This window comes from Mus caroli, chromosome 19 (assembly GCF_900094665.2).
Source record: "Mus caroli chromosome 19, CAROLI_EIJ_v1.1, whole genome shotgun sequence".
NCBI lineage: Eukaryota > Metazoa > Chordata > Mammalia > Rodentia > Muridae > Mus > Mus caroli.
The window spans coordinates 50,121,326-50,145,492 of record NC_034588.1 but is presented as its reverse complement, the minus strand read 5'-3'; the positions used below and the strand labels follow the sequence as shown (position 1 = coordinate 50,145,492).

Here is a 24,167-nt window from a genome sequence, read left to right as displayed (position 1 = left end):
CGTTGGGGCTGTCAGGCTGGCTCAGTGGGCTAAAAGCACTGGCTGCTCTCTTCCACAAGTCCTCAGTTTAATTCCCAGCAATCAAATGGCGGCTCACAGCATCATGTGATACTGGGAGCTGATGCCCTCTTCTGGCATGCAGGTGTATATGCAGACAGAGCACTCATACATAAAATAAATAAATCTTAAAAAATGAAATAAAATAAAAGTGCATGCTCTGTGAGCCTCAGAGCCTGAGCTTGATTCCTGGAACCCACCAGTGGGTGTAAGGAGAGAACAGACTGCACAGCTGTCTGACCACTGCACGTGTGCGCTCCTTACACTCAAAGAAAAGTCTCACTTAACACGTATTTTAAAGTGGCTTTCTAGGTCCTATGAATGGATAAGTGGCTGCTAAAGCAAACTCTTCCACAGTGAATGATTCCAAGTCACTGGTCAATGACATCCACAGCAGCAGCATTTACAGAAGTAAAGGGCAGGAACCAGCCAGCCCGGCTGATGGATGAGCTCAGAACATCTCCTCAGCAGGACAGTCGGCACCAGGAAAGAATAGAGTACTCATACATTACAGGACTGAACCTCGCAACACTGCTAGGTGAGAGCCGCCAGTCACAGGATTTGTAGGATCCACATGAACTGACTGAAACAGACCCACAGTGTAAGACCACAGCCACTGTGGTCACCAGAGGCAGAGAGAAGTGGGCCCACTCACAGCTACAGTTCTAAAATGCTTAGTGCACTAACATGATGAATTACACACAGGCATACATGGGTAAATTTTATGGCACATGAATGGCAAAACCATTTAAAAACAAACAAAATGCTCCAAAGCCCTCATGGTGAATGTGGCCTCAGCAACAGAGCCTTACTTTTTTTGTGGTCCTAGAACTGAACACAGGGCTCAGCATGTATTAAGTGTCTCCTGGAACTGCCTGACTTAGTCAACAAGGAAACCGCATGGCTCACATTTGGTATCAGCATCTGAATCCCACGTAAAACTGATTTTCCATATCTATGGCTTTGGTTAAGAGAGTCATATTAAATTTACAATGTTGAAAGGGGTCTGGGGAGATGGCTCAGCAGTTAGGAGCACCGGCTGTTCTTCCAGTGGTCCTGTGGCAGCTCACAAACATCTATAATCAGACCCATGAGATCCCATACCCGTGTGTATGATGTAAGCACAGAAAAGAATGTTCAAAGGACGATCATACTGAGTATAAGCAGGGCTGTTAGCAGTCCTCAAACTCTGCACCACCTGAGGAAATTTTAAGCAAGGTGGTTGGGAGGGCACTTCCTTAAGACTGACTGGACTAGCCTAAGGAAAGACTTTAGCACTGTGACACTTTGGAAAATTCAAAACAGATTATAAACCATGGCCAGAATTGAAAACCCAGTGAGTAATTAACAGAATACAGAGCTGTACTTTTTGGCCTCTGGTAACTGAAAGCAACACTTTCTTATGCAAAATATGTATTTAATGTTTCTAACCATTACAAAGACCAAGGCCACATTTACACTAAGTTAGTCACAAACCAATTATTTAATACAAGCTATAAAATAATTGGGAAGAATATTTAGAATATCTCAAAAGATTTAAAATAGGAGGACACTTTACAAAAAGCCGCGTAGGAAATAAAATTCCTCAACTATATGTAGAAATGTAACATTACAGGGGAGCTTATAAAATACAAAGACAAGTATAAAAGGACTGTGTACTCTAAATCTAAAAACTCAATAATAACCAAATATTTAGTTTTAAAATTTACAGTTTCTGGGTATGGACCACATTATTATACACATCTTCCAAGACAGCAAGCATTATCCTTCAGTTAACCATGTGTGGTATCGTCTTCTACAAAATCTTTGGCCATCTCTGCTGTGATCACATCAATGTGACTAACCTGAAGAAGAATAAACGTTAAAGTCTGTTAAATCTTAAAGAACATACCAGTTAGTACCAGTTAGTACCTGCACTGCACAGAGTAGTATCCAATATGCACAGCCTGCCACCAATGACATTTCTAAATTTACATGCCAAGTGGTTCTGAAGCACCGACTGTGAGAGTCTTTACAGCCCTGTCTGCTCACTGTGGAAGAGTAATCAGCGCTCCACAGCCTGGCATGGTGAACCCTGTAATTCCAGCTCTCTGGAGGCAGGGGCAGGGTTGCCAGCCCAGGGCAGCCTGGGCAACAGTAACTTGTTTTGAGGCTGCTGAGGATCAAGACCTTATCAAGGTCGTTAGATAAGCAGTCACCACCCACATCTTTTTCTCTTAATGAAAATCAAGGTCATAAATGGTTAAAAAGTTAAAAGCTTTTCATTTTTGAGGAAGACATCATTTAAATAATGACTTTCTAAGTCTTTTTTCAGTAAAATAACATAAAATAAAAATTATAAAAAAAAGTAAATATCAACCTAAAAGAAAGTAAAATTACCTTATTTCTGAACTTTACACCGTAGAATTTGTCAGCTGACTCAAGCAATTCAGGCCTAAAAGTAGTAGTAATAAACTGGGCATGTACAGCTAGCTCCATAATCATATCTGTGAAAACAAAGACTAAGTTAGTAAATCTTTTATCACACCTGAAAATTTAAAAAGGAACTGTTTTTATTTCTGACTACAACTCAAATCTGTCAAAGCAGCCTGTAATTTCTACTGTAGGAATATAATCTTTAACCCTAGTGTGTGTTACAGCTACAGAAGGAGACAGTTTTATTTACTAGAAAGGAACACTGGAAGCAGGAGGACCAGATGTTCAAGGCCATCCTACATAACACTGTCCCAAAATGAAAAATAAAAACAAAAACCCAATCTGAAATAGAAGACTTTTAGCACAGACACGTCAGAGCCAAACATTTCTCATACACACAAGTAATAATGGCAGCCATCCCTGTACTGTTGCTCCCTCCAACAGCTCCCAACTTCTAAGATCAGATTTAGCATCTAGAAGTAAAAAAGCAGGTTTATGACAAGCACTGCCTTCTGAACATCTTGTCATATGTGTGTTTCTGCATATACGTGTGTGCCCGGTACCCTCCCTCAGAGTCATATGTGTGTTTCTGCATATACATGTGTGTGTCCGGTACTCTCCCTCAGAGTCATATGTGTGTCATATGTGTGTTTCTGCATATACATGTGTGTGCCCAGTACCCTCCCTCAGAGTCATATGTGTGTCATATGTGTGTTTCTGCATATACATGTGTGTGCCCGGTACCCTCCCTCAGAGTCAGAAGAGGGTGTTGGATCCCTTTGGAGTCATGGATGACCATGAACACACCATATGGGTGTGAAATCAAATCCAGGCCGGTCCTCTGCAATAGCAGCAATGATCTTAACTGCTACACAATCTCCAATCCCGCAAGCACTACTCTTTACACTGAAAAGACAGACAGATCAAGTTTTAAGGCCTTTGTATAAAAACTTAATTGAAGGATTTTTCAAGTGGAAGAATTACATCTATTTGTCAAAAGTAAACTCTGAAACAGTCTAATAACAAACCACAAGAACTATTCAGAGAAAATACTATTCAATATACACAGGCAACAAATGACTAGGGGTAAGCTACCATGATCGTCTTTAAGGCTTTCCTTGAGACAGTGCTCAATGCATCCCAGACTGGCCATGAACGGACTCCACCTTCTAAGTGCTAAGAGCACGGACAAGTGCCACCGTGCCCGGTTTACGCAGTACCGCATATCAAGCCCATGGTTCTGTGCTAGCTGGGTGAGCACTCTATGCCCAGCCGGCCAGTTCTGCATTTAAGCCAGAGGCTGACACTGCTGTCCTCCTGATTATTTTTAATCACAATTGTGGGTTCATGGGTGTGGGTCAAAGAACAACTTGTGGGAATTAGGAATTCGTTTCCCTCCACTCTGTGGGACACAGGGATTGGAGTAAGGTTTCCCAGGCTTGTGGCAAGGAACCAACTGAGCTGTCTTGGTGGCCTCCCCTTCACGGAACCTGAAGCTCCTGGTTCTGGTTAGACTGTCTGGCCTGAGTTCCCAGGATCCCAGGCACTTTACTCCCCATCTCCCCAGCCCACAGCAAGTTCTCACTGAACAGAGATCAGAACTGTACCTGACACGGCTTTTCTGTGCTGAGCATCCAAAGCTTGGTCGATCTCGTCAAACAGGTAAAAAGGAGCAGGGTCACATTTCTGAATGGCAAAGATGAGAGCAAGGGCTACCAGAGATTTCTGTCCTCCTGAAAGCTGCTGCATCTCTCTCATCTCCCCTTGCTTCCCTGTAAACGACACCTAAGAAAACACAGACAGTGTTACTACCCCAAAGAGACTGTGCCATCACCCAATAAAATTAAGTGGCACACGAGCAGTTCAGGTAAAATATGACTTCTACTACGGTAATGCTGTAAGAAAAATATAAAGGGATTTTTACCCTGATGCCAACTCCTGTGAACTGGTCAACTGATGGGACACTGCTCTGTGACCCAGAGCCCCGCTCACTCTCGCCACTCCCTTCTCCTTCGTCCTGAGACTGGCTGCCCTCCACATCTCCTTTCTTCATCACCAAAGTCGCTTTGCCACCAGGTACCAACTTCTGGAAAACTTCACTGAAGTTCTTAGATACCTTAAAGAAAATTCAAATGTTGCTTAGGCATATTTCTATACTTGAAACAAGTATTTAAAAGCAAGTAGAGGTATTTTTAACTCTTTGCCAAACACAACTCTTTCCAGAGCTGCACAACTCCGTGAGCAGCTGTGAGCTGGATTAGTCCACGCACATTAGATCCACCTCCACACTAGGTTCATTATCAACAGAACACACCTGTTTGAAAGTTAACTGAATAGCTTCATATTTTCTAAGTTCGAGCACATTCATCAATTCCATGATTGATTTGTAGCCTCTATCCAATTCCTCTTGCCGCTTTATCAGCTTTTCTTTCTGCTCAGAGAAATTCACAAACTGATCTAGAGCCTTTTTGTTCACGTGGCTGTACTTCTTTAACTCTGTGTTGCATTGCTCCAGTTTTCGAAACAACTAAAAGAGAAATAAATAAATTAACACACTCACAGGCCACAGGGAATCTTACAAGGTTACTATAAACTTAAAGTGCAGTTAGACTTACCTGCTTAAGGCTCAGTGTCTGGTACTTCTCAAATGCTTCCTGGGGGAGGGATCCCAGCTCCCGGATTTTCTTCATACACTCTTCCTTCTTCTTCAACAGCATGCCTTGCCGGTTGGTCATCTTCTCCAGTTCTTTAGTATCATGATTTATGGCATCCATGTGTTCTTTCTCCATATTTTTCCAGCGCTCCATACTTTTCTGGAGCTCTTTAATCCCAGCTTCTGTTTTGTCAATGGAATTGTCCAAATCTAAGGGGGGGAGGGGCAACAAAATGAAGGGCTTTAAGACCCACTTCATAATCAGAATCTTATCTGAGTAGACTTTAATGGTCAGATTTTCTTACGTAAGTTTTAAGTTTTCGTGGTGTTTAAATTTTACTGTGAAGCTGACAAATCACCTAATTCCAAACAGTTTTCACCTGAGCACTAATATAGGAAAACTTGTAGAATCATTTGCATATCTATACTGTATTATGCATAATGTATACATACATACATTTATATACATTAAAGAGGTAATGACACTCTTTCTTTTCAGACCATGCTTACTAATCATCAGTTAGGAACTGTCAGTGCCGCTGGTGCATGGCCTGGTAAGGACCTAGCAGTAGCCTTTCATCAGTAGTAATGATCCTGAGAGCGTCAGCTGGGACATTCACGTGCACCATGATGGAACACAGGAAAGGGTATTACATCTTCTGTTCACAGCATATATAACTGCATGGACATGGGGGCACACAACTTAATCCCAACATTGGGAAGGCAAAGACAGGCAGACTCTGAGAGTTCAAGGTCAGCCTGATCTACACCAGCTAGGGCTTCAGTTAATTTGTTGCAAAAACAAAACAAAGGTAAATAAGTAACCAGACTCTCCAGATGACCACCTGGATAGAGTTCAATGCCCCACACACACCAGCATGAAGGAAGGAAAGAACTGCCATGCCCACCCACTAACCCCAACTTCTCTCTAGTTCCCTCCTTAAAATTTCACCTCCAGGCCGGGCAGTGGTGGCGCACGCCTGTAATCCCAGCACTTGGGAGGCAGAGGCAGGCGGATTTCTGAGTTCGAGGCCAGCCTGGTCTACCGAGTGAGTTCCAGGACAGCCAGGGCTACGCAGAGAAACCCTGTCTTGAAGAACAAAATAAACAAACAAACAAAAATTCTCACCTCCTGCCCTAATAAATAAAATATAGAACATTTACTAATCTCATGAAACTGCCAAAAATATTTTAATAAAAAAGTGAGTTTTGTATTTCATTTTGTAGTAAACAATTTTGCAAAACAAACTAAATTCAATAAAATACTGAAAAAAATGTTTAATGATTTATTTTTATATTATGTACATTGGTGTTATGCCTGCTTGTATGTGTGTATGATGGTGCCAGATGCCCTGGAATTGGAGTTACAGACAGTTGTGAGCTGCCATGTGGGTGCTGGGAATTGAACCCAGGTCCTTTGGAAGGGCAGCCAGTGCTCTTAAACACTGAGTCAACTTTCCAGGCCCCTGGAAAAAATTTAAACTAAGCATTTACCTTCTGATCTTGCCATAGTATCTTTTACTCTTTTATTAATAGCTTCAAGTTCTGATGTTGTGGCAGTAAGAACAGTACCACCTTCTGTCTCTCTCAGTTCATTAAGTTCCTGCAATACCAAAAAATAAAATTTAATGAGATTAAATCTCAAAGTATGAATTATGAGTTATATATACACTAAAATATACGTATATTAAACCTGTTATAACTGGTTATTTAAATGAACATTCAAGGAAGCAAACGTCGTGTGCCTGTCCTCATGTACATATATGTGTATGTATTTGGCAGAAGCCATTAAAGCAGAAAAACTTAATAATCTAATTACTAGGAAATCTGAGTGCCTAACTACTGAGATAAACTAACACTAATCATGTGAGCATCTAGAACTTTTCATGATTGTAACCATACAAAGTCAATGCTATTACACTTATTTTACACTACAGGAAATCACAACAGAAATATGAAATACTTGCGCAGGTCACACACTAGGTGGCAGTGCTAGCACTACAACCTAAGGAGCATACTCAGCATGTCCTCTGGCCTGACCTTCTTCCTATCACTTATGATTAGCCCAGAGCTCTTGGAAAACAATATACCTGTTCTACTTGGTCCAAGCGTTTCCTGAGATTCTCATTCAAGTAAGTCTCTACTCGAGTAATAATACCTTCTAGTTTAATTCTTTCATTTAGCAGCTGTCTGTTTTCCTAGAATAGTAGAAGAAAAAATTAGAAAGTGTTAAAATGTGTCAAGAAATCTGTTAAGGGCCAGAGATGGCTCAGCAGTCGGTAAAGGCACCTGCCACACTGTGGGGTGACTTGAGCTTAATCCTGGAACACAGGAAGGTAGAAACAGAGTCAACCCCTCATACAAGGCTACCCTCCCCCCACATATGCACTGCAACATACACATGCAGCCCACCCAACACACACAAACACACAAGCAATAATAAAGTAACATTTAAGGAAGAAGGATGAGGGAGTGCCAATGTGCTGTCCCATTGGCTGCACTCAAATGAGCTCAAACAGGAGCTGTTCTTGTTTTTTCCTTTTTGAAATTTATTTATTTATGCATTTAAGCGTTCTATCTGCATGTACACCTGTGTGCTAGAAGAGGGCATCAGATCCCACTATAGATGGTTGTGAGTCACCATGTGGTTGCAGGGAATTGAACTAGGGACCTCTGGAAGAACAGGCTGAGCCATCTCTCCAGTCCTAAAATGGGACTTATTCAACCATCGGGTGCAAGGAGAGAACCAATTCTCACAAGCTGTTCTATGATCTCCATATCTAGCCAAGAAACTAAAAAGTAATTTTCAAGTTGTGTCTGTTCTAGTCTCCTCTCTCTCTCTCTCTCTCTCTCTCTCTCTCTCTCTCTCTCTCTCTCTCTCTCTTTAAAGACATATTACCAAGGAGACTGAAGAGCTGGCCCAGGAGTTAAGAACACCAATACAGCGGCTCACAACCCATCTCTATCTATCTCCAGGTCCAGGGGACCTGACATCCGCTCCTGGCCTCCTAGGGCACCAGGTTTTTAAGTAGTGTACATACATATACATACGCAGGCAAAACACTTATACATATTAAATAAGGATAAAAGGCATGGGGCTATCAAAAGCAACATTCTTTTCCTGTTTTTAGTTTTTGGACTCAGTTTTGATGGTTTGCATTCAGTGGATAAAGGTGTGTGCTGCCAAGGCCGGAGTTCCATTCCCAGGGGTTGTCTTCTGACCTCCACATGTGTGAATGCACATGTACAACACACCACACACACACACACACACACACCACACCACACACACACACACACACCACACAGACATGAGTGGGACAGACTAGGCTACATGTGGAGACATTTACAGGAAAAAATAAAACCAAATGTTATTAAAACATTAAATGAAAATATCATACACAAAGGAGGTTGTATCAGCATTATGTGTGTGCACGCATATTCATGTAAGTGCATATAAAGAGAGCTAACAGACTAACACCGTCTACCTGACAAGCTCTACACCAAACAGGAGACAAGTCTCTGAACAGGCCTTCAAGACAGGGATTTTCTCTAAGGTTCTTTGAGGTGGGAGGGCCTACTCTGAATGTAAGAGGCACCATTCCATGGGCTGGGGATCTGAACTGCGTAAAAGTAAGCAAGCTCAATACAGGCATTCACTTCCCCTCTGCTTCAGATGCGGTGACCATCTATCTGCCTTAAGTTCCTGTTGGCACTGAGTATCCCAGTACTGACACCAGTACTATGCTGTGAGCCAAAAGGAACCCACTCTCCCTAAAGCTGCTCCTGTTGGTATTTTATCAAAAGTGACCACTGCTCTTACTAACCCTCAACATGCACTGAGTAAGACAAAGAAAATGAAGACTTCATGTATAATCCTAAGATAGCCAGAACAGCTTAGACAAATGTATCAAAAACCTTATTTACTCTCATGGGTATTCAAGCTGCATGTCTGGTTTTCCTATTTTCTTAATATATTTAACATTATCATCTTAACATTATTCTCTCTGTTTTAAAAAAGATTTATTTATTATTATAGATAAGTACACTGTAGCTGTCTTCGGACACTCCGGAAAAGGGTGTCAGATCCCATTATAGATGACTGTGAGCCATCATGTGGTTGCTGGGAATTGAACTCAGGACTTTTGGAAGAGCAGTCAGTGCTCTTACTGGCTGAGCCATCTCTCCAGCCCCATTATTCTCTTTCAAATATATACTTTTTGAGATAGGGTCTTCCTGTGCATCTAACAATAGCCAAGTCTTCAGCAGGTTTTCCTCACTGCTAGGTGTACTTGCCTGCTGCAGTTGACGGATTTCATCATTCAGAGCGTCGACTCTTTTCTGATCTTCCAGACTGAGTTGAGAAAGCAAATCCGTTCCCAGCTCTGCTTTCAGTGATTCTCTGGTGGACTCCATAGCATGCAGACTTGCCTCCAAGCTTTGTAAGCTACGTTGCTACATGAGATTATCAATTATTAATATTAGTTACTGTTACATCTCATAGTAAGACACTGAAAACTATATATATATATATATAATTATATATATATATTATTATATATATTAAGTGAGCTAAACAACTACATCAACTCAATTATTTAAGCACAACGACGTTGATGCGCTGTTAGATTTATAAACTGTATTTTGTGCTTATGATAGTTATAAGTTATGATAGGTTTATTGCGATAAAAATGGAAAGTGTACTAACTAAATTTTTTTCTTTTTGGTGCCAGGGAGTTGGACCCAGGACCTCAGGAAAGGATGCTGGGCAAAGCTCTACCACCAAGCCCCTCCAGTTCAATCGATAGAGCTGTGTAGGTATTTATAATCCAAAACTGAGAGAAGGGACAAATATTACAACTATTCAGGTATATTGTAAAAGCAAAAATTGGCAGATTGTTTTTGAATAAGAAAACATCTTTCTTGTCTTTTACTACTGATATATAAAGCCAGAAGTCAATGATACATGTATAACCTATGATCCACCCCAAGTGTACATTAAAGCAAAACTATAATGAAGCACACTTACGGACCTTTGGCATGAAGGTCTTTTCTGATTGCTGTCTCTTCTCTTTTAGCATCTTCATCTCTGATAATATGCTATCTCTGGATGCTTTAAATTTTCTTTGTTGGGTCTCTATCTGCTGCATTTGGTTCATCAACTGGTCAATTTCATTATTAATCCATATACAAGGCTAAGGGAAATTCTCTTAAGGTTGTAAATATATTCTACATTTTCTTCATTTCTTACAAATACACCATCATGAATCCTCTCCTCTATTCCCCCAGACTTACGGGACTACGCCAATGTTGAACTAAATACTACCACTAAAAATGTTCAATCATAAGAGAAATTTGAAGCATTTTGCCACACATTTTACTCTAAAATATGCATACTTATTTAACTTACAGTTGAACAAAACAACATAGAAATTATTAAAAAATGTTAAGCAAAATCAAGTAATAGCATGTGTGTGTATATATTATATATACATATGATATATATATTATATATATACACACAAACATATACACATATATACTTAAATTCATTTTTATTAAAAAACTAAATATGCAGAAGGCACTGCTTTGGTGACTCAGGTATGAAGAACAGCCTTGCCTAATGTGAAATAATGAACCTAAACAGTCAGTCAAATATACAGATAGCTGGAAGCTGTCAACATCCTCTCTCATGCATCTGTGTGCACGGAGGTGGTGGACATGGACAAGTGTGGGTGAAGGGCAGGGGTTAACATTTGTTGTTTTTTTTTACTCTTCTCCACGTTTCTTTCTTCATGAGTTTGGAAAGCACCAGAGGGTTAAGCTCACTAGCAGCAAACTCCTAGTCTCCACCTGTGCCCATCCTTTCAGCACACCCAGCCTTTCACACCAGTGCTGGGAAATCCGAACTCAGGTCTTCAGGCTTGTGCTGCAACCATCTGACCCACTGAGCCAGCACACAAGCATTCCTTTTCTTAAAACTTCCTCACATCCTGCCCTAACATCTTGCCACATTTAAGCAGTTCTCAAAGTACTACACAGATCCTTGCAGGGCACAGCTAAGGCATTTGTCTTTCTCCGTACTACACATAGGACATCACACCAAAAGCAGCATGGTGGTTTTAAGAATTGCGTATGTGTAAGAGCTCTGTTGGAGCTGAACCTGCCACCTTCCACGTAGCACTACACTCACTTGGAAGACCTGCAGATACTCATAATCGGAAAGCTGTGGTCATTACCTCCACTAACAAATCCACCCCAACTTTTGCCAAGAGAGTAAACCCTAAATGATGTTTTCCAGTGCTTCCATCCACTAAGTAGATCTGAAATCTATTTAACAATAGCATTACTGGTGCTGCTCCTTAAACCATCAGCCAGGTCTCCCCTTCCATTTCCCCTGTGGTCTGACAACCTTGAATTCTGTTGCTTCTCAAATTCTATGTCTTCAAAGCATGCACTAGTACTGTCTACTTAACAGTGAAACAAACATCAGAATTATCTTTTTAAAATCTTTTCTTAGTCTTCAGAAGTTAAACAAGCTCTTGTGCTTAAATAAAAAGCAAAGTGAAATGTGCAACATTCCCCTCCACTATTCATGAAAGAAAGCATGTAATGTACAGACAGCACATGCCATCAATGCTGTCTTTCTCTGCAGTCCCGTCACGCTCAAACAGAAGGATATTTTCAATGTTCCTGCGTAGGTTTTCATTGAGCTTTGCCTCGAGCTCACCCAGCTCTTCCTCTGCCTTTCTAACGTCTTTCTGTAACTCAAGCCGAGACTTTCTTGTGTCGTAATAGCCTCCAGTCAGAGCACCTCGATGGCTGACTTGATCACCTACAGACAAAAAGGAAGGAGCCGTTCTCTTTACCAGCCTCCATTCAATGAGTAACTTATAATGAAATATTATTAACCTGAGGGCTTTAACAACAGGAGACTTAAGAGGGAAAATCAAGAATTCTACTTATTCCTAAATATCCTACTTTTCTTTTTTTGTTTGTTTTTTCCAAGACAGGACTTCTCTGTGTAGCCCTGGCTGTCCTCATACTCTGAGATCCGCCTGTTTCTGCCTCCCAAATGATGGGATTTAAAAGTGTGCACCACCACCACCTTTCAACCCCCAAAATATCGTACTTCTCAATGTAAAATTGGTAGTCTTTAATTTGGGAAGATCTGAACATCAACAATTTGAGAAAATGTGGAATCACAGTGAATTTAAAGTAAAAATCCACTAACACAAATCTGAGAGGAGGGCTCTCTGTCAAAGTGCAAGCAGAATAAATGAGAGAAGGACCACTGTTCTGAAACCCGGCTATTAGAAGAAACAAGGATGTTTATCAACAAAGCATTCTTAAGCAACTGACAGGTATGTATGCATGTAGACTTTTCTATGTATTTATTTTTGAGCAACAGTCTTGGCTGTCCTGGAGCTAGCGATGTAGTCCAGGCTGCCCTGAAAGTGGAGATCTACATGCCCCAGCCTCCTAAATGTTGGGATAAAGGTGTGTACCACCAAGACAAGTTCAGAGTAACCTCACATTACTTTGGCTACAAGTAAAGTACCTTTACCTGAGAGACATGCTAAACTTTAGCACAACGAGTAGGAGGATACAGTCTAAGAAACATACATCACTCATACAGTAGTCAGACCAAGAATGCTGACTGGAATAAATATGACAAATCCCAAGACTGAATATTTTCTCAGAGTCACTTGCCAGGGAGGTGACAGGGGGGAGCTGAGTGTGGTGGCGCACGCCTTTAATGGCAGCATCTGGGTGGCAGAGGTAAGAATCTGTGAGCTCTGAGATGCTCTGGTCTATATTAGTTAAGTTCCAGGATAGCCAGAGTACGTAGTGAGACCCTGTGTCCCATTTCCTGTCTTCTACCCACAAGTGCCAAAAAGGAAGGGAGGCAGGAGGCACTGTCATTTAGTAATGTTCAAATATTTAGGTGTAACAATGTACTGGGAATGCCTTTGTTAAGAGACACTGCAAAGTTCTAGAGATGAACTGCTGTAATGTTTAAAGCTCATTTCACTCCTGCTCTCTGGCTCTCCTCTTGGCTTCTGCTCCCTTCCCCTCCCCCTTTCTCTCCAGGTGCTCATGGCCGGCCTCTATTCCTCTACTCTTTCACTCTTTCTCTGCCTTTCTCTGTCTCTATTAGCCCCTTAACTCCCCTCCCTATACCCTGAATAAACTTTATTCTATACTAAAACAACAACAAAAACAAAATAAAACAAAACAAAACACAAAGCTATTTTCATTCAGATGACAATGTGGGTATGCTACTTTGAGAAATTAAACAAAAATGAGTAATACACGGAACTACATTATTAAAAATTCTGATCATGAGTTACACAGATAAATGCAACTATATTTGAGTGGGGAAAAGTTCATGCTATCATTCTTGGAAGGAAATGTAACATTACTAGAACTTATGACTTCTTTATAAAGAAAAGTTATCTCAAAATATTATTTAACGAAGCTTCAAATTTTTGAAATTTTGGTAGTTAGCTGGGTGTGATGATGCATGCTTTTAATTCTAGCACTTGGGAGACAGAGGCGAACAGATCTCTGAGTCTAAAGCCATCCTAGTCTACATATGAGTTCCAGGCTAGCCATAGCTATACAGTTGAAATTCTGTTTCAAAAAAAAAAAAAAAAAAAAAGGTTATTATATCCATTTTTAACTATTATTTTAAAGAATATTAAAATTATTTTGGTAATTATCCACTAAACTGGTCTTTCAGTGACCCAAGGCATTATACTTAACACATTCTCATTTGTGAGAAAAGGTCCATGGGCTTTATTGTTCAACAGCCAGAGGAGCACACTGTGCCAGAGACCAAATGCGTACACTTACAAGTTAACTCTTCTAAAACCTACAATGTACACACCAAATATGTATAGCCCAGGTGACAGATTACATATCCCATGTTAAATGTTTTATTAGCATGTGCTTAAAGCTAATTACTATTACAAACCTTCCAAAGTAATACAGTCCATAGTGAAGGCCCGGGCCAGCTGAGTCGAAACTTCCATGCTCCGACAGATCAGTGTCTTTCCAAAGACATGTTTGAAAGCTTTGTCAAATCTGGGATTGTACCTCAGCTTACTGATCATAGGAATAGCATCCTGCAACAAATATTTTGTTAGGAAAAATACTGTCACATAGTTGATTAAAAACTGTCTGCACAATTTTTACTATCATCTATGTCTTTATGAAATGAAAAACACAAGTGGCCTTTATACAGAGAGCGTTAGTTAGAAAAATCATTCTACTGAACTACAATGGAAAGTCTGCCTCTGCAACCAAAGGGTGAACAGCTCCTTACTGGGAAGAACAACTCTTTTTCTTTTTCTTTTTCTTTTTTTTTTCTTTTTTTTGGTTTTTGGAGACAGGGTTTCTCTGTGTAGCCCTGGCTGTCCTGGAACTCACTCTGTAGACCAGGCTGGCCTTGAACTCAGAAATCCGCCTGCCTCTGCCTCCTAAGTTCTAGGATTAAAGGTGTGTGCCACCACTGCCCTGCTTGAAGAACAACTGAGCTGACCATGAAAGCTTAACTCCTGGTTCTGCCTCTAGATGTTTTCTTTGGAGGACTTGCTTAACTTATCTAGTTAAGACCTACTATGTGTTCAAGACGTAACAACAGTCCTTCCTTATAAAGCTATAAAAAGTAAATGAAGTAATATATAAAAATGAGGAGGTTTATGTAACACAAAGGGTAAAGGTACAGAACTAGTTTTCCCTCAGTGTTCTAACTGGATATGGCAGGCATCTAAATTAGATATTCAGAAAAGCACTTTTTCAGATAGTATTTATTTTCCTGTGCAAGCATGAGGATCAGAATGCAGAGCCAGTACCCATGGCAGCACACAGCTGTAACCCCAGCACTGCAGACAGGCTGCTGGGGAGGCTGCAGATAGGGGGATCCCTGGAGCGCACGGGACAAGTTCATCCAGCCACTTAGTGAGGTGCAGGGTTAGTGAAATGACCCTGCCTCAAAAATTATGCTGAGGAGGGTAGAGGAGGACACTCTCTGGCCCCTACTTGCACATAAGCACACACACACACCATTTTTAATTCCCTAAACTCAGGACTTTTTAATAATTAGAGATAGCCACCACACAGCACAAGGAATACACTACAGTCCAGAAGCCATTTGTAGCCACACTGAAGCTACCTCTGTGGTTATCCTCTGAAGGTGCTCACTACTCAGACTGCTCTATCTTCTAACTCTCTGGCCTATAATTTCAGTAAGTCACTTTTTACTGTGCAGCAGAACCACATTGCATCCATTCTTCTGTCTGTCGTGCTAAGGATGGACAGAGCACCATACGCATTGCAAAAGTGTTCTCCAATGAGCCACATATATCGACCTGAAGCTCTCTTTACAGAGTGTGTGTGTGTGTGTGTGTGTGTATACGCCTGTACTGCATGTGTAAGAACATGTTTGGACATGGCCACAGTATGCATGCAGAGGACAGAGGACAATTTGAAAGGCTCAGTTCTCTCCTTCTACCAGGTGGACTCCAGGGACTGACCCTGGGTGGTCAGAATGGCAGCGCATGCCGTCACCGAGAGTCATCCCCCAGCTTTCTTCTACCAGGTGGACTCCAGGGACTGACCCTGGGTGGTCAGAATGGCAGCGCATGCCTTCACTGAGAGTCATCCCCACAGCTTTCTTCTAGCAGGTGGACTCCAGGGATTGACTGACCCTGGGTGGTGAGAATGGCAGCGCATGCCTTCACGGAGAGTCATCCCCCCAGCTTTCTTTTGTGTCTTGTCTCACTCATATGACCTCATATCTGTGAGCCTCAATTTTATTCCCCAGAATTTCAAAGTAAAATTAGTAGATTTGAAAGCAGGAAAGATTCTCAATATTCTCCTTAAATTACCAATTATTCTATACAGGTTCAGCCTTAATCCTAGAGCAAGACAGTTTGCTACAACAACATGCTGAAATCAAATACCTCAAAACAACATTACAACAGCTGGCAAGCCCTTACAGGACATATAAAAATATAACAAGAATAGACATTTCTTAGACTATTTTAAAAGCATATCCAGAAAGCCTCAACATACTCCTTTTATGTGACAGGATTCTTCCCAAATCCCTAAGCCTGCTGTCACTCTGAAGGTGAACATATATACAATGTTTTGTTCCATGTCTTGGCTGTGACCTCTTCACACTCAGCCCAACACTAAGTATACTCCATGCAATGCGTGTTTACCTTACAGACCACAGAATCCCAATATACCTAAGCACCAGCACATATTAAGCAGATGTCACAATAAAAACAACTTAGGGAGACTTTAACTGTGACTTACATTGGTTTCAGGATAGGCAGTATCTCTCACATCTAACTTGTTAAGAGGCAGGAAAGTCACCTCTCCAGGAAGATTCATTTTATTGAACTCCATTAAAATTTTTGTGCTGACTTCATCTGAATCAACTATGTGATAAAATAACCTGCATAAACAGAATAAGACACATCTTTACTGCCAGGCTGTAAGGTGCCACAGACATTTAAGGACCACACAATTCACATTTTTCTATGCAATCCAATCAATTTATCTGAAGAAAAAACTTCCAATGAAATGGAAATTCCCAAAGGGTAAAGTTCTAGTTTCTGAAATGTGAAACAAGTATCTAGCACCTACTTCTTTACTAGAAAGTTAAATATAGAACCAAGAAAAAGAGGATAATGGAAGACATATTGTACAAAATTACAAAATTGTTTTTAGATTATTCTCATTTCTTCTTTATCTTTAAAAGAAAAACAACAAAACCCATGTAAATGTCAGGCAAAACAAAACCCAACCAAAAAAACAAACAAACAAAACACAACCCCTACCCCCAAAAAAACCCAAAAACCCAAACCGTACCTGTTACCAGCAGTGACTTCCACACAAGTATAGAAAGCTGGTTCACACTCAAAGTTATTCATCACAATGCCATGGTAGCCATTTTGAACATGTTGGTTTATACCTTTTCGCCGAAAATGTTCCAGCACTTTGTTAATGCTATCTATTCCATTTAAAATGGCCTGGAAAGTAATCAATGAAAAATATTAGCACCACTAGCAACACTCTTGCTGTCAAAAAATGAGCCTACTAAGCCATTCAATTAGACATAGTACTAAAAATTAAATACTGTCTAGCATACCATCCACTTGAAACATGGTAACTACATTTTGCATAACTGTGGGTTCTGTTCTATGATGCTAGAGTTTAAAATGGGCTCTTTAACAACCAAAATGGCTTTCACTGCTACAGGTAATGAACCAGGTCTGATGGCACACACCTGTGCTTCCAGCACTCAGTGAGCAGAGCAGGAGCACGAACGAGCCTGAGGTCAGTAGAGCTATGTGAGTAGACCTCTCAACAAACAAAGCAAAGTAGGAAAGTATAAAGCAAGTAAGACAAAGAAAAACTGCCAACATAGCCCAACCACACCATACTTGTGAGTGACCTGGCTCAGCCATCTTGTCCTGGGGACACACGGACTGGAGTTACTGTAGTGACTGGTAGATGACCCAACAAGACCCGCTTACCTTCCCTGTTGCGGCTCTAAGAAGTTGCTGCTTCTTCTCCAGGTCTTCTCTTTTAGCAGCAAGTGCTTGTTGCTCTGCATTCTCCTCTCTCCACAAGTAACTAGTGAGTAAGAGTGAGGCGTGGACAGTATTTAAGAGTTACATACCAAAGTCAAACACAGGCTATGTCAACATTACAGCATATCTTAGTCTACTCACTTTCTTTCACTTTGTAGTTCATCTTTCTTATTTTTTACTTCATAATATTTTCTGTCCAGTTCTTCAACTCGAGCTTTGACTTCATTAAGATCCTGATCCAGTTTCTATGGGAAAAAATTTTTCAAAAAGATGTTTTAGGCACATTCAAAGGTGAAATTTAACACATATGTAATTTATAATAAACAAAAAAAAAGTTAAGTCGTGGAAATAGCCTAGACTAAAGCAGATTAGAGAAAGTAACAAGTAAATAAAATATAAAATTCTGGATCTAATATTGAATCCCATTTTCATCCAACTTTAAGAAATATATTTGCACAAAAGCCCCCTGGAAACCCTAACCACTATTTATACACAAAAGAAACAATCTGAGTGTGACATCAAAAATATTAGCACAGAGCTCTTTCTATAAGCAGTGAGAGGCCAACTTGAAAATGGTTCATGCCGGGCGTGGTGGCACACGCCTTTAATCCCAGCACTTGGTAGGCAGAGGCAGGCGGATTTCTGAGTTCGAGGCCAGCCTGGTCTACAGAGTGAGTTCCAGGACAGCCAGGGCTACACAGAGAAACCCTGTCTCAAAACNAAAAAAAAAAAAAAGAAAATGGTTCACTGTTTTCTTATCCATAAAACCCTGTAAGTCATGTAAATCTGAAAACTCGAATTCTTGTGTTCACTTTAAGAACACACTTGAGACTGCCTAGGCCAGCAGGAATATGCAAGTGGGGAAAGCCTCCACATATCAGGAAGATGCCACTTTAAAGAAGCAATCAATATGTGGCATTTTTGGCAGATATCAATGATACCATTTCGTATGGCCAGGCCTAACAACAGGGTTGAACCTGGGTTGTAGCCTAAAGTGTAGAAGTTTTGTTGCACATGCTTAAAGCTGCAGAGAGAACACTCAGCAAACATATGCAGGTGAACAGAACACCTGGGATGCGCTGTCTAACTTACAGAGCTCATGGTTCAATTAATCCACACAAGCTCCACCACACTGACACGATCCTAAATAAAACAAACTGTCCCTAAGTCAAACAAGGAGGTATACAGAAGAAAACATCCCAGAAGAACTAGAGAAACAACATTATGGCTCAGAGATAAATGCAACATAAAGTAAAACAAAACAAAAAGAGATAAGCATGTTTGTGCCTAAGTTAAAAAACACCAAATACATGTGTTTATGTATCTACACACATGTATTTTAAGATTTTATGGTTTCTCATGTTTTGAAACCAACGACCACTTAGAGCAGACCTCACAGTTTAGGTGCAGGCGTTTCCTTTCCTGGACACATGTCCCAGACTCTCCTCGTCCACCCTACAACCTTCCACTCACACTCGCACAGACGTGCAGAGAGATGGGGGTTCTTTCTTAAGCTGAACTAAAACTTCCATCCTCTACTTCAAGTTTTAAGAAAATTTTAACTAAATATGTAAACAATGCTTAACTCATTTAGAAAGAACTAAAAAAAAATCACTATTATTTTAACTAACAAAAATATTTTGCAGTGACTTATAAAGCTGATGGAAGAGCTAGCTGTGCAGTTAGTGCTTGCTGCTCTCACAGGGGACCCACATCGAATGGGTCGTGTCTGCCTGCTCCACAGGATCAGGCCGACACGCTATCTAGTCTCTTCTGGCCTCCCCACACACCGACATGCACATACCCACACATCAACACACCCGAATACATTAAGTTAAAAAAAAGTCTAAAAAAATAAAAACTGTTAGAATAAGAAACTGAACACTAATTAATAATATAAATGTATCTTAGATTTGTCTAACATTATTAGGTAAAGGCAGAGTCAAGAAGTGATGGTGCACGCCTTTAATCCCAGCACTCAGTAGGCAGAGGGAGGCAGATTTCTGTAAGTTTGAAGCCAGAGTCTACAGAGTGAGTTCAAGAACAGCCAGCTGCATCCCCTGCCTGAATTAAATAAATGAATAAAAATTAAGGCAGATTATGAGGTAATGAAAACATTTAAAATATACTCAGTTCAGGAGCTGGAGAGATGGCTTACACTGACATACATGCAGGCAAAACACCAATGCACATAAAATAAAAACAAATCAGTTAAAAATAAATAAAATAAAATATGCTCAATCTATGCAAACATCACTAGCATGGACTAACTATCCTTAGGAAACAAAAAGAGGGGCCACTGAGATGGCTTAGTAGGTAAATCTCAAGACCCAACCAAATCAATCCCCAGGACCCTCACAGTGGAAGATGAGAATCTCCATACCTGTACTAATGAAAGCACACATACACAGTACACAAGACAACAAACACTGTGTACTGCTGGTTTTGTGTGTCAACTTGACACAGCTGGAGTTATCACAGAGAAAGAAGCCTCCCTTGAGGAAATGCCTCCAGGAGATCCAGCTGTAAGGCATTTTCTCAATTAGTGAGCAAGGGTGGGAGGGCCCATTGTGGGTGGTGCCATCCCTGGGCTGGTAGTCTTGGGTTCTATAAGAAAGAAAGCTGAGCAAGCCAGGGGAAGCAAGCCAGTAAAGAACATCCCTCCATGGCCTCTGCATCAGCTCCTGCTTCCTGACCTGCTTGAGTTCCAGTCCTGACTTCCTTTGGTGATGAACAGCCATGTGGAAGTATAAGCTGAATAAACCCTTTCCTCCCCAACTTGCTTCTTGGTCTGATGTTTTGTGCAGGAATACAAACCCTGAGTAAGACACACTGTGTGTAATAAAACTGTGGCAGCCTTTCTAACCCTGAGTAAGATACACTATGTGTACTAACTGTGGCAGCCTTTCTAACTGAGCAGCTTCTTTGTTCATTTTAAGAACAGCATGGTGGAGGGAGCTGGGGAGATGGCACAATGGGACTTGTTTCCATGCCTGATTATCTCAGATCAACCATTTGAAGGAGAGATCTGAGTCCTACAAGATGTCCTCTGACCTATACACATACAAACACTAAGGGAGGGGAAAGAAAAAAAAAAACGGGCATGGTGGCACACGCCTTTAATCCCAGAACTTGGGAGGCAGAGGCAGGCGAATTTCTGAGTTCGAGGCCAGCCTAGTCTATACAGTAAGTTCCAGGACAGCCAGGGCTACACAGAGAAACCCTGTCTTGAAAAAAAACAAAACAAAATCAGATTTTTAAGTATGCAAACTTACTTAAAAACAACACAAAGCAGATAAAATGTATATGTTTATCTTACTAAAAAATTTTTTTCACAAAACATACTAAAGTTCTTATTCTTATGGTCAGTGATGGCGCACACCTATTTCTAACATTTAGGAGACTGAAACAAGATTGCTTTGAGTTTAGGGATGGCCTGGGCTACACAGTGAATTATAGATATAGCCTGAGCAACAGAGTAAGACATTGTCTCAAACAACAAACCAAACTAAAAAATATAAAGCAAAATTTTTCTTACATTATATTGCTCCAGATTTTTCTCTTTATTTGCCTCGGTGTCCTCCAAATCCTTGTGAATAGCAGCAATCTGTCTTTTCTTATCATTAATTGCCTGATCTAAAGACTTCAGTTCCTTTTTAATCCATTTATCCCTTTCTTCTTTTGATGTAAACTGGCTTCCTCGACCCTGCTTTGCATAAAGATCAGTTCTTTCCTGTGTAGCTTGAGCCAACCTACGGAATACAAGCCAAATACAAGAAATAAAAAATGTAATTATCAACCCTATAGAAACTATCCTTTTAAAAATTACATTGCACGGGGACTGTAGGTTATTGAGACGGCTCAGGACCCAGATGGTAGAAGGAAAACAAGCTCTTCAGGGCTATCCTCTCACCTCCACACATGACGAGCACAGTGAAATAAACAGGGGCAGGGGTTGAGTGCTAAACATAACTGCTAACTGATAAAGCTCCTGCATCACTGTTTTGACTGTACTAACACCAAAGGAACTTTAACATCATCATAACTACAAGCAGAACAATCCCTTTACTAAGGATTTTAGACAGACCCAAGATCTCAATGATCACTAAATTCTAGATACTGCCCTACCTCAGGAGCTTTCAGAAATACTCGAAGTATAGTTAACCAATACATGAACTTTCAACTATACAATAAAACACTCTAAATGATAATATAAAGTGTTTTAGACATCTAGAATGTAAGTATTCTGATTACACAAAACCAATTTAAATCTCCTCCTGACCTCCACACGCACACAATAAAAAGGGATGGCGCTTGGGCACGATGGTTCATGCCTTCAACCCAGCACTGAGGAGGCAGAGGCAGATAGATCTCTGAGTTCAAGACTGGCCAGAGCTATAGTGAGGCTGTCTTTATTTAAAAAGGGGGGGGGAGCCAGGGATGGTGGTGATGGTGGTGGCACATGCCCTTAGTCCCAGTACTCAGTTGGCAGAGGCAGGTGAACCTCTGGTCTACAGAGGACAGGACAGCCAAGACTACACAGAGACCCTGTCTCAAAATACAACAATTAACTAATTAACGTAAACCCAAGAGTGGGTATGTTTAGCCTCCCAGGGCTTTTGAGTAGTAGCAACCTAGACGGTATGTGGGTGTGATGGCACAGACTATCCTTATAAGGCGAGACCCAGTCTCAGAACCAGAACATGGCTCACAATAATCATCAGCACTGTTCATATGAACTGGCCTATGATTTTTGTCTCTACCATGCTAAGACCTTCTAACATAGTAGGTTGTATAGAGGAACTTAGCAGGCAAATTCAGGAGAAGCTTGGCAACACAGGCTCTTGCCTTGTGCTATGCACATAACCTCTGCTAAGTGCACTTAGCAACCTGGGTCTCCATCCTGCACTGCCTCGTTCCTCTTCCCAACCTCCTGAGAACTACCTGCTTGTGTTCAAACGTGTTTTTGTTTTTCTCTTATTAAAACTACTGGTTATTTTCTTTTAGTGTATACATCTTTTCCAATTCTTTAAACAAGACACCAAGAACCTGCAAACACCCAGAGATCACTGGTAACAACTATGTAGTAAGGTTAATTATTGGTGAAAATTCTCAGACCTAGCAATTCCTCGCTCTTCTTTTTCTTTTACGCTGTTGAATTTAGGTTCTGTTTCTGCCAGTTCTTTCTGCTTTTCTTCTATTTTTTCAAGCAGCTTCTGCCTCTCTTTTAATAAACGTTTCTGTAAATAAAGCAAGTAAAACACAATCTGCTTAATTTATACATCAGCAAAAAGTTTTCTCATGAAAATAAATAATTCTACAACTAAGTTATTAGTAAAAAGAGCATTTACTAGTTGATAATTGAGTACAAATTAAATGTGGCAAACCTTCTACCAATCCTCCAGTCTGCATCCATCAAAGAAACCGTTATCTTCAGTAGTCTGGCCATCACCACAGCCTCCATTGCAGCAGTAACTTACCCGCTGTTCACTGTTGCCCGCCAGCTCATCTTGTAAATCCTTGGCTTTAAGCTCCAACTTGGTCCTTTGCTTAATCTGTTCTTGTCTTTCAGCACTAAGCTGTTCTTTTTCTTCTTTCATAGCTGAAATTTTTGTTTTCAATTCTCTAACCTGGCGCTCAATATCCTAATCAAAGAGAGAATGCAGGTCATAAGCAGAAGGACAGTGGAAGGACCGTGCCGTCGCAAAACCTTTGTGGCCTTGCATGCACAGACCGTGAGAGTGCACAGGTCACAGAGCACAAGAGAGGACCAGAGGAAAAATTTATGGAACTGGTTCTCTCTTATCCAGAGATGGAACTCGGGCTGCTGGGCTTGCACCCATACACACACTTCGCTGGCTCCATCCTTTTCTTTCACTTGAAACTTAATACAACAATTATTTTCCAATATTCAACTTCTGTCCATCCCCTTTATCATCACCATCCCACAATTCTAGTACAAAAAAAAATTCTTAACTGCTGAAAATTCAAAGAACTCTGAGCTCAGGCATGGCCTCACCTCCATTTTGTCTCTTGCGTCCTGCTGGGCGTCCCTTAGTTGTCTGGACTTCTCTCCACTCGTTTCTCGCTTAGCAGAAAGCTGAAAAACAAAACAGCCTACCAGCTCTAAATCACTGTGTAGCTAGCATTTTATAACATACAGTTAAAATTACTTTGTAATTGCGAAGAAAAACTAAGAGTAATCATTTGCTTAAAATTTTATAGAGAAAAATTGTTTTCCACTAAGTCACGGATAATCTAAAATAAGTTTTTGTATAAAACATCATCATTATTTTACAAAATACATTCTAAAATGTGAAGAAAAAAATATCTGGCCTAGAGTGCTAGAAAGATGGCTCAGCGGTTAAGAGCACTGACTGCTCTTCCGGAGGTCCTGATTTCAAATCCCAGCAACCACATGGTGGCTCAAC

At 40.7% G+C, this 24,167-nt stretch overlaps 1 protein-coding gene across 1 annotated transcript in view; it reads right to left on the bottom strand.

The window, feature by feature from the left end:
* Positions 1-1,521: 1,521 nt before the first annotated feature.
* The window catches only part of Smc3 (structural maintenance of chromosomes 3), a 45,532-nt gene continuing 22,886 nt past the window's right edge, over positions 1,522-24,167 (bottom strand). The window contains exons 10-29 of the mRNA XM_021152028.2: positions 23,756-23,836; positions 23,217-23,381; positions 22,855-22,976; positions 21,275-21,488; positions 17,878-17,981; positions 17,680-17,779; positions 17,012-17,172; positions 16,454-16,595; positions 14,106-14,256; positions 11,808-11,960; positions 10,159-10,310; positions 9,422-9,580; positions 7,216-7,323; positions 6,620-6,728; positions 5,088-5,335; positions 4,787-4,999; positions 4,397-4,588; positions 4,080-4,257; positions 2,437-2,543; positions 1,522-1,901 (exon numbers count right to left, since the gene is read on the bottom strand). Coding sequence (XP_021007687.1) covers positions 1,830-1,901; positions 2,437-2,543; positions 4,080-4,257; positions 4,397-4,588; positions 4,787-4,999; positions 5,088-5,335; positions 6,620-6,728; positions 7,216-7,323; positions 9,422-9,580; positions 10,159-10,310; positions 11,808-11,960; positions 14,106-14,256; positions 16,454-16,595; positions 17,012-17,172; positions 17,680-17,779; positions 17,878-17,981; positions 21,275-21,488; positions 22,855-22,976; positions 23,217-23,381; positions 23,756-23,836 — 2,931 coding nt within the window. The 3' untranslated portion in view covers positions 1,522-1,829. The remainder of the gene's footprint in view (positions 1,902-2,436; positions 2,544-4,079; positions 4,258-4,396; positions 4,589-4,786; positions 5,000-5,087; positions 5,336-6,619; positions 6,729-7,215; positions 7,324-9,421; positions 9,581-10,158; positions 10,311-11,807; positions 11,961-14,105; positions 14,257-16,453; positions 16,596-17,011; positions 17,173-17,679; positions 17,780-17,877; positions 17,982-21,274; positions 21,489-22,854; positions 22,977-23,216; positions 23,382-23,755; positions 23,837-24,167) is intronic.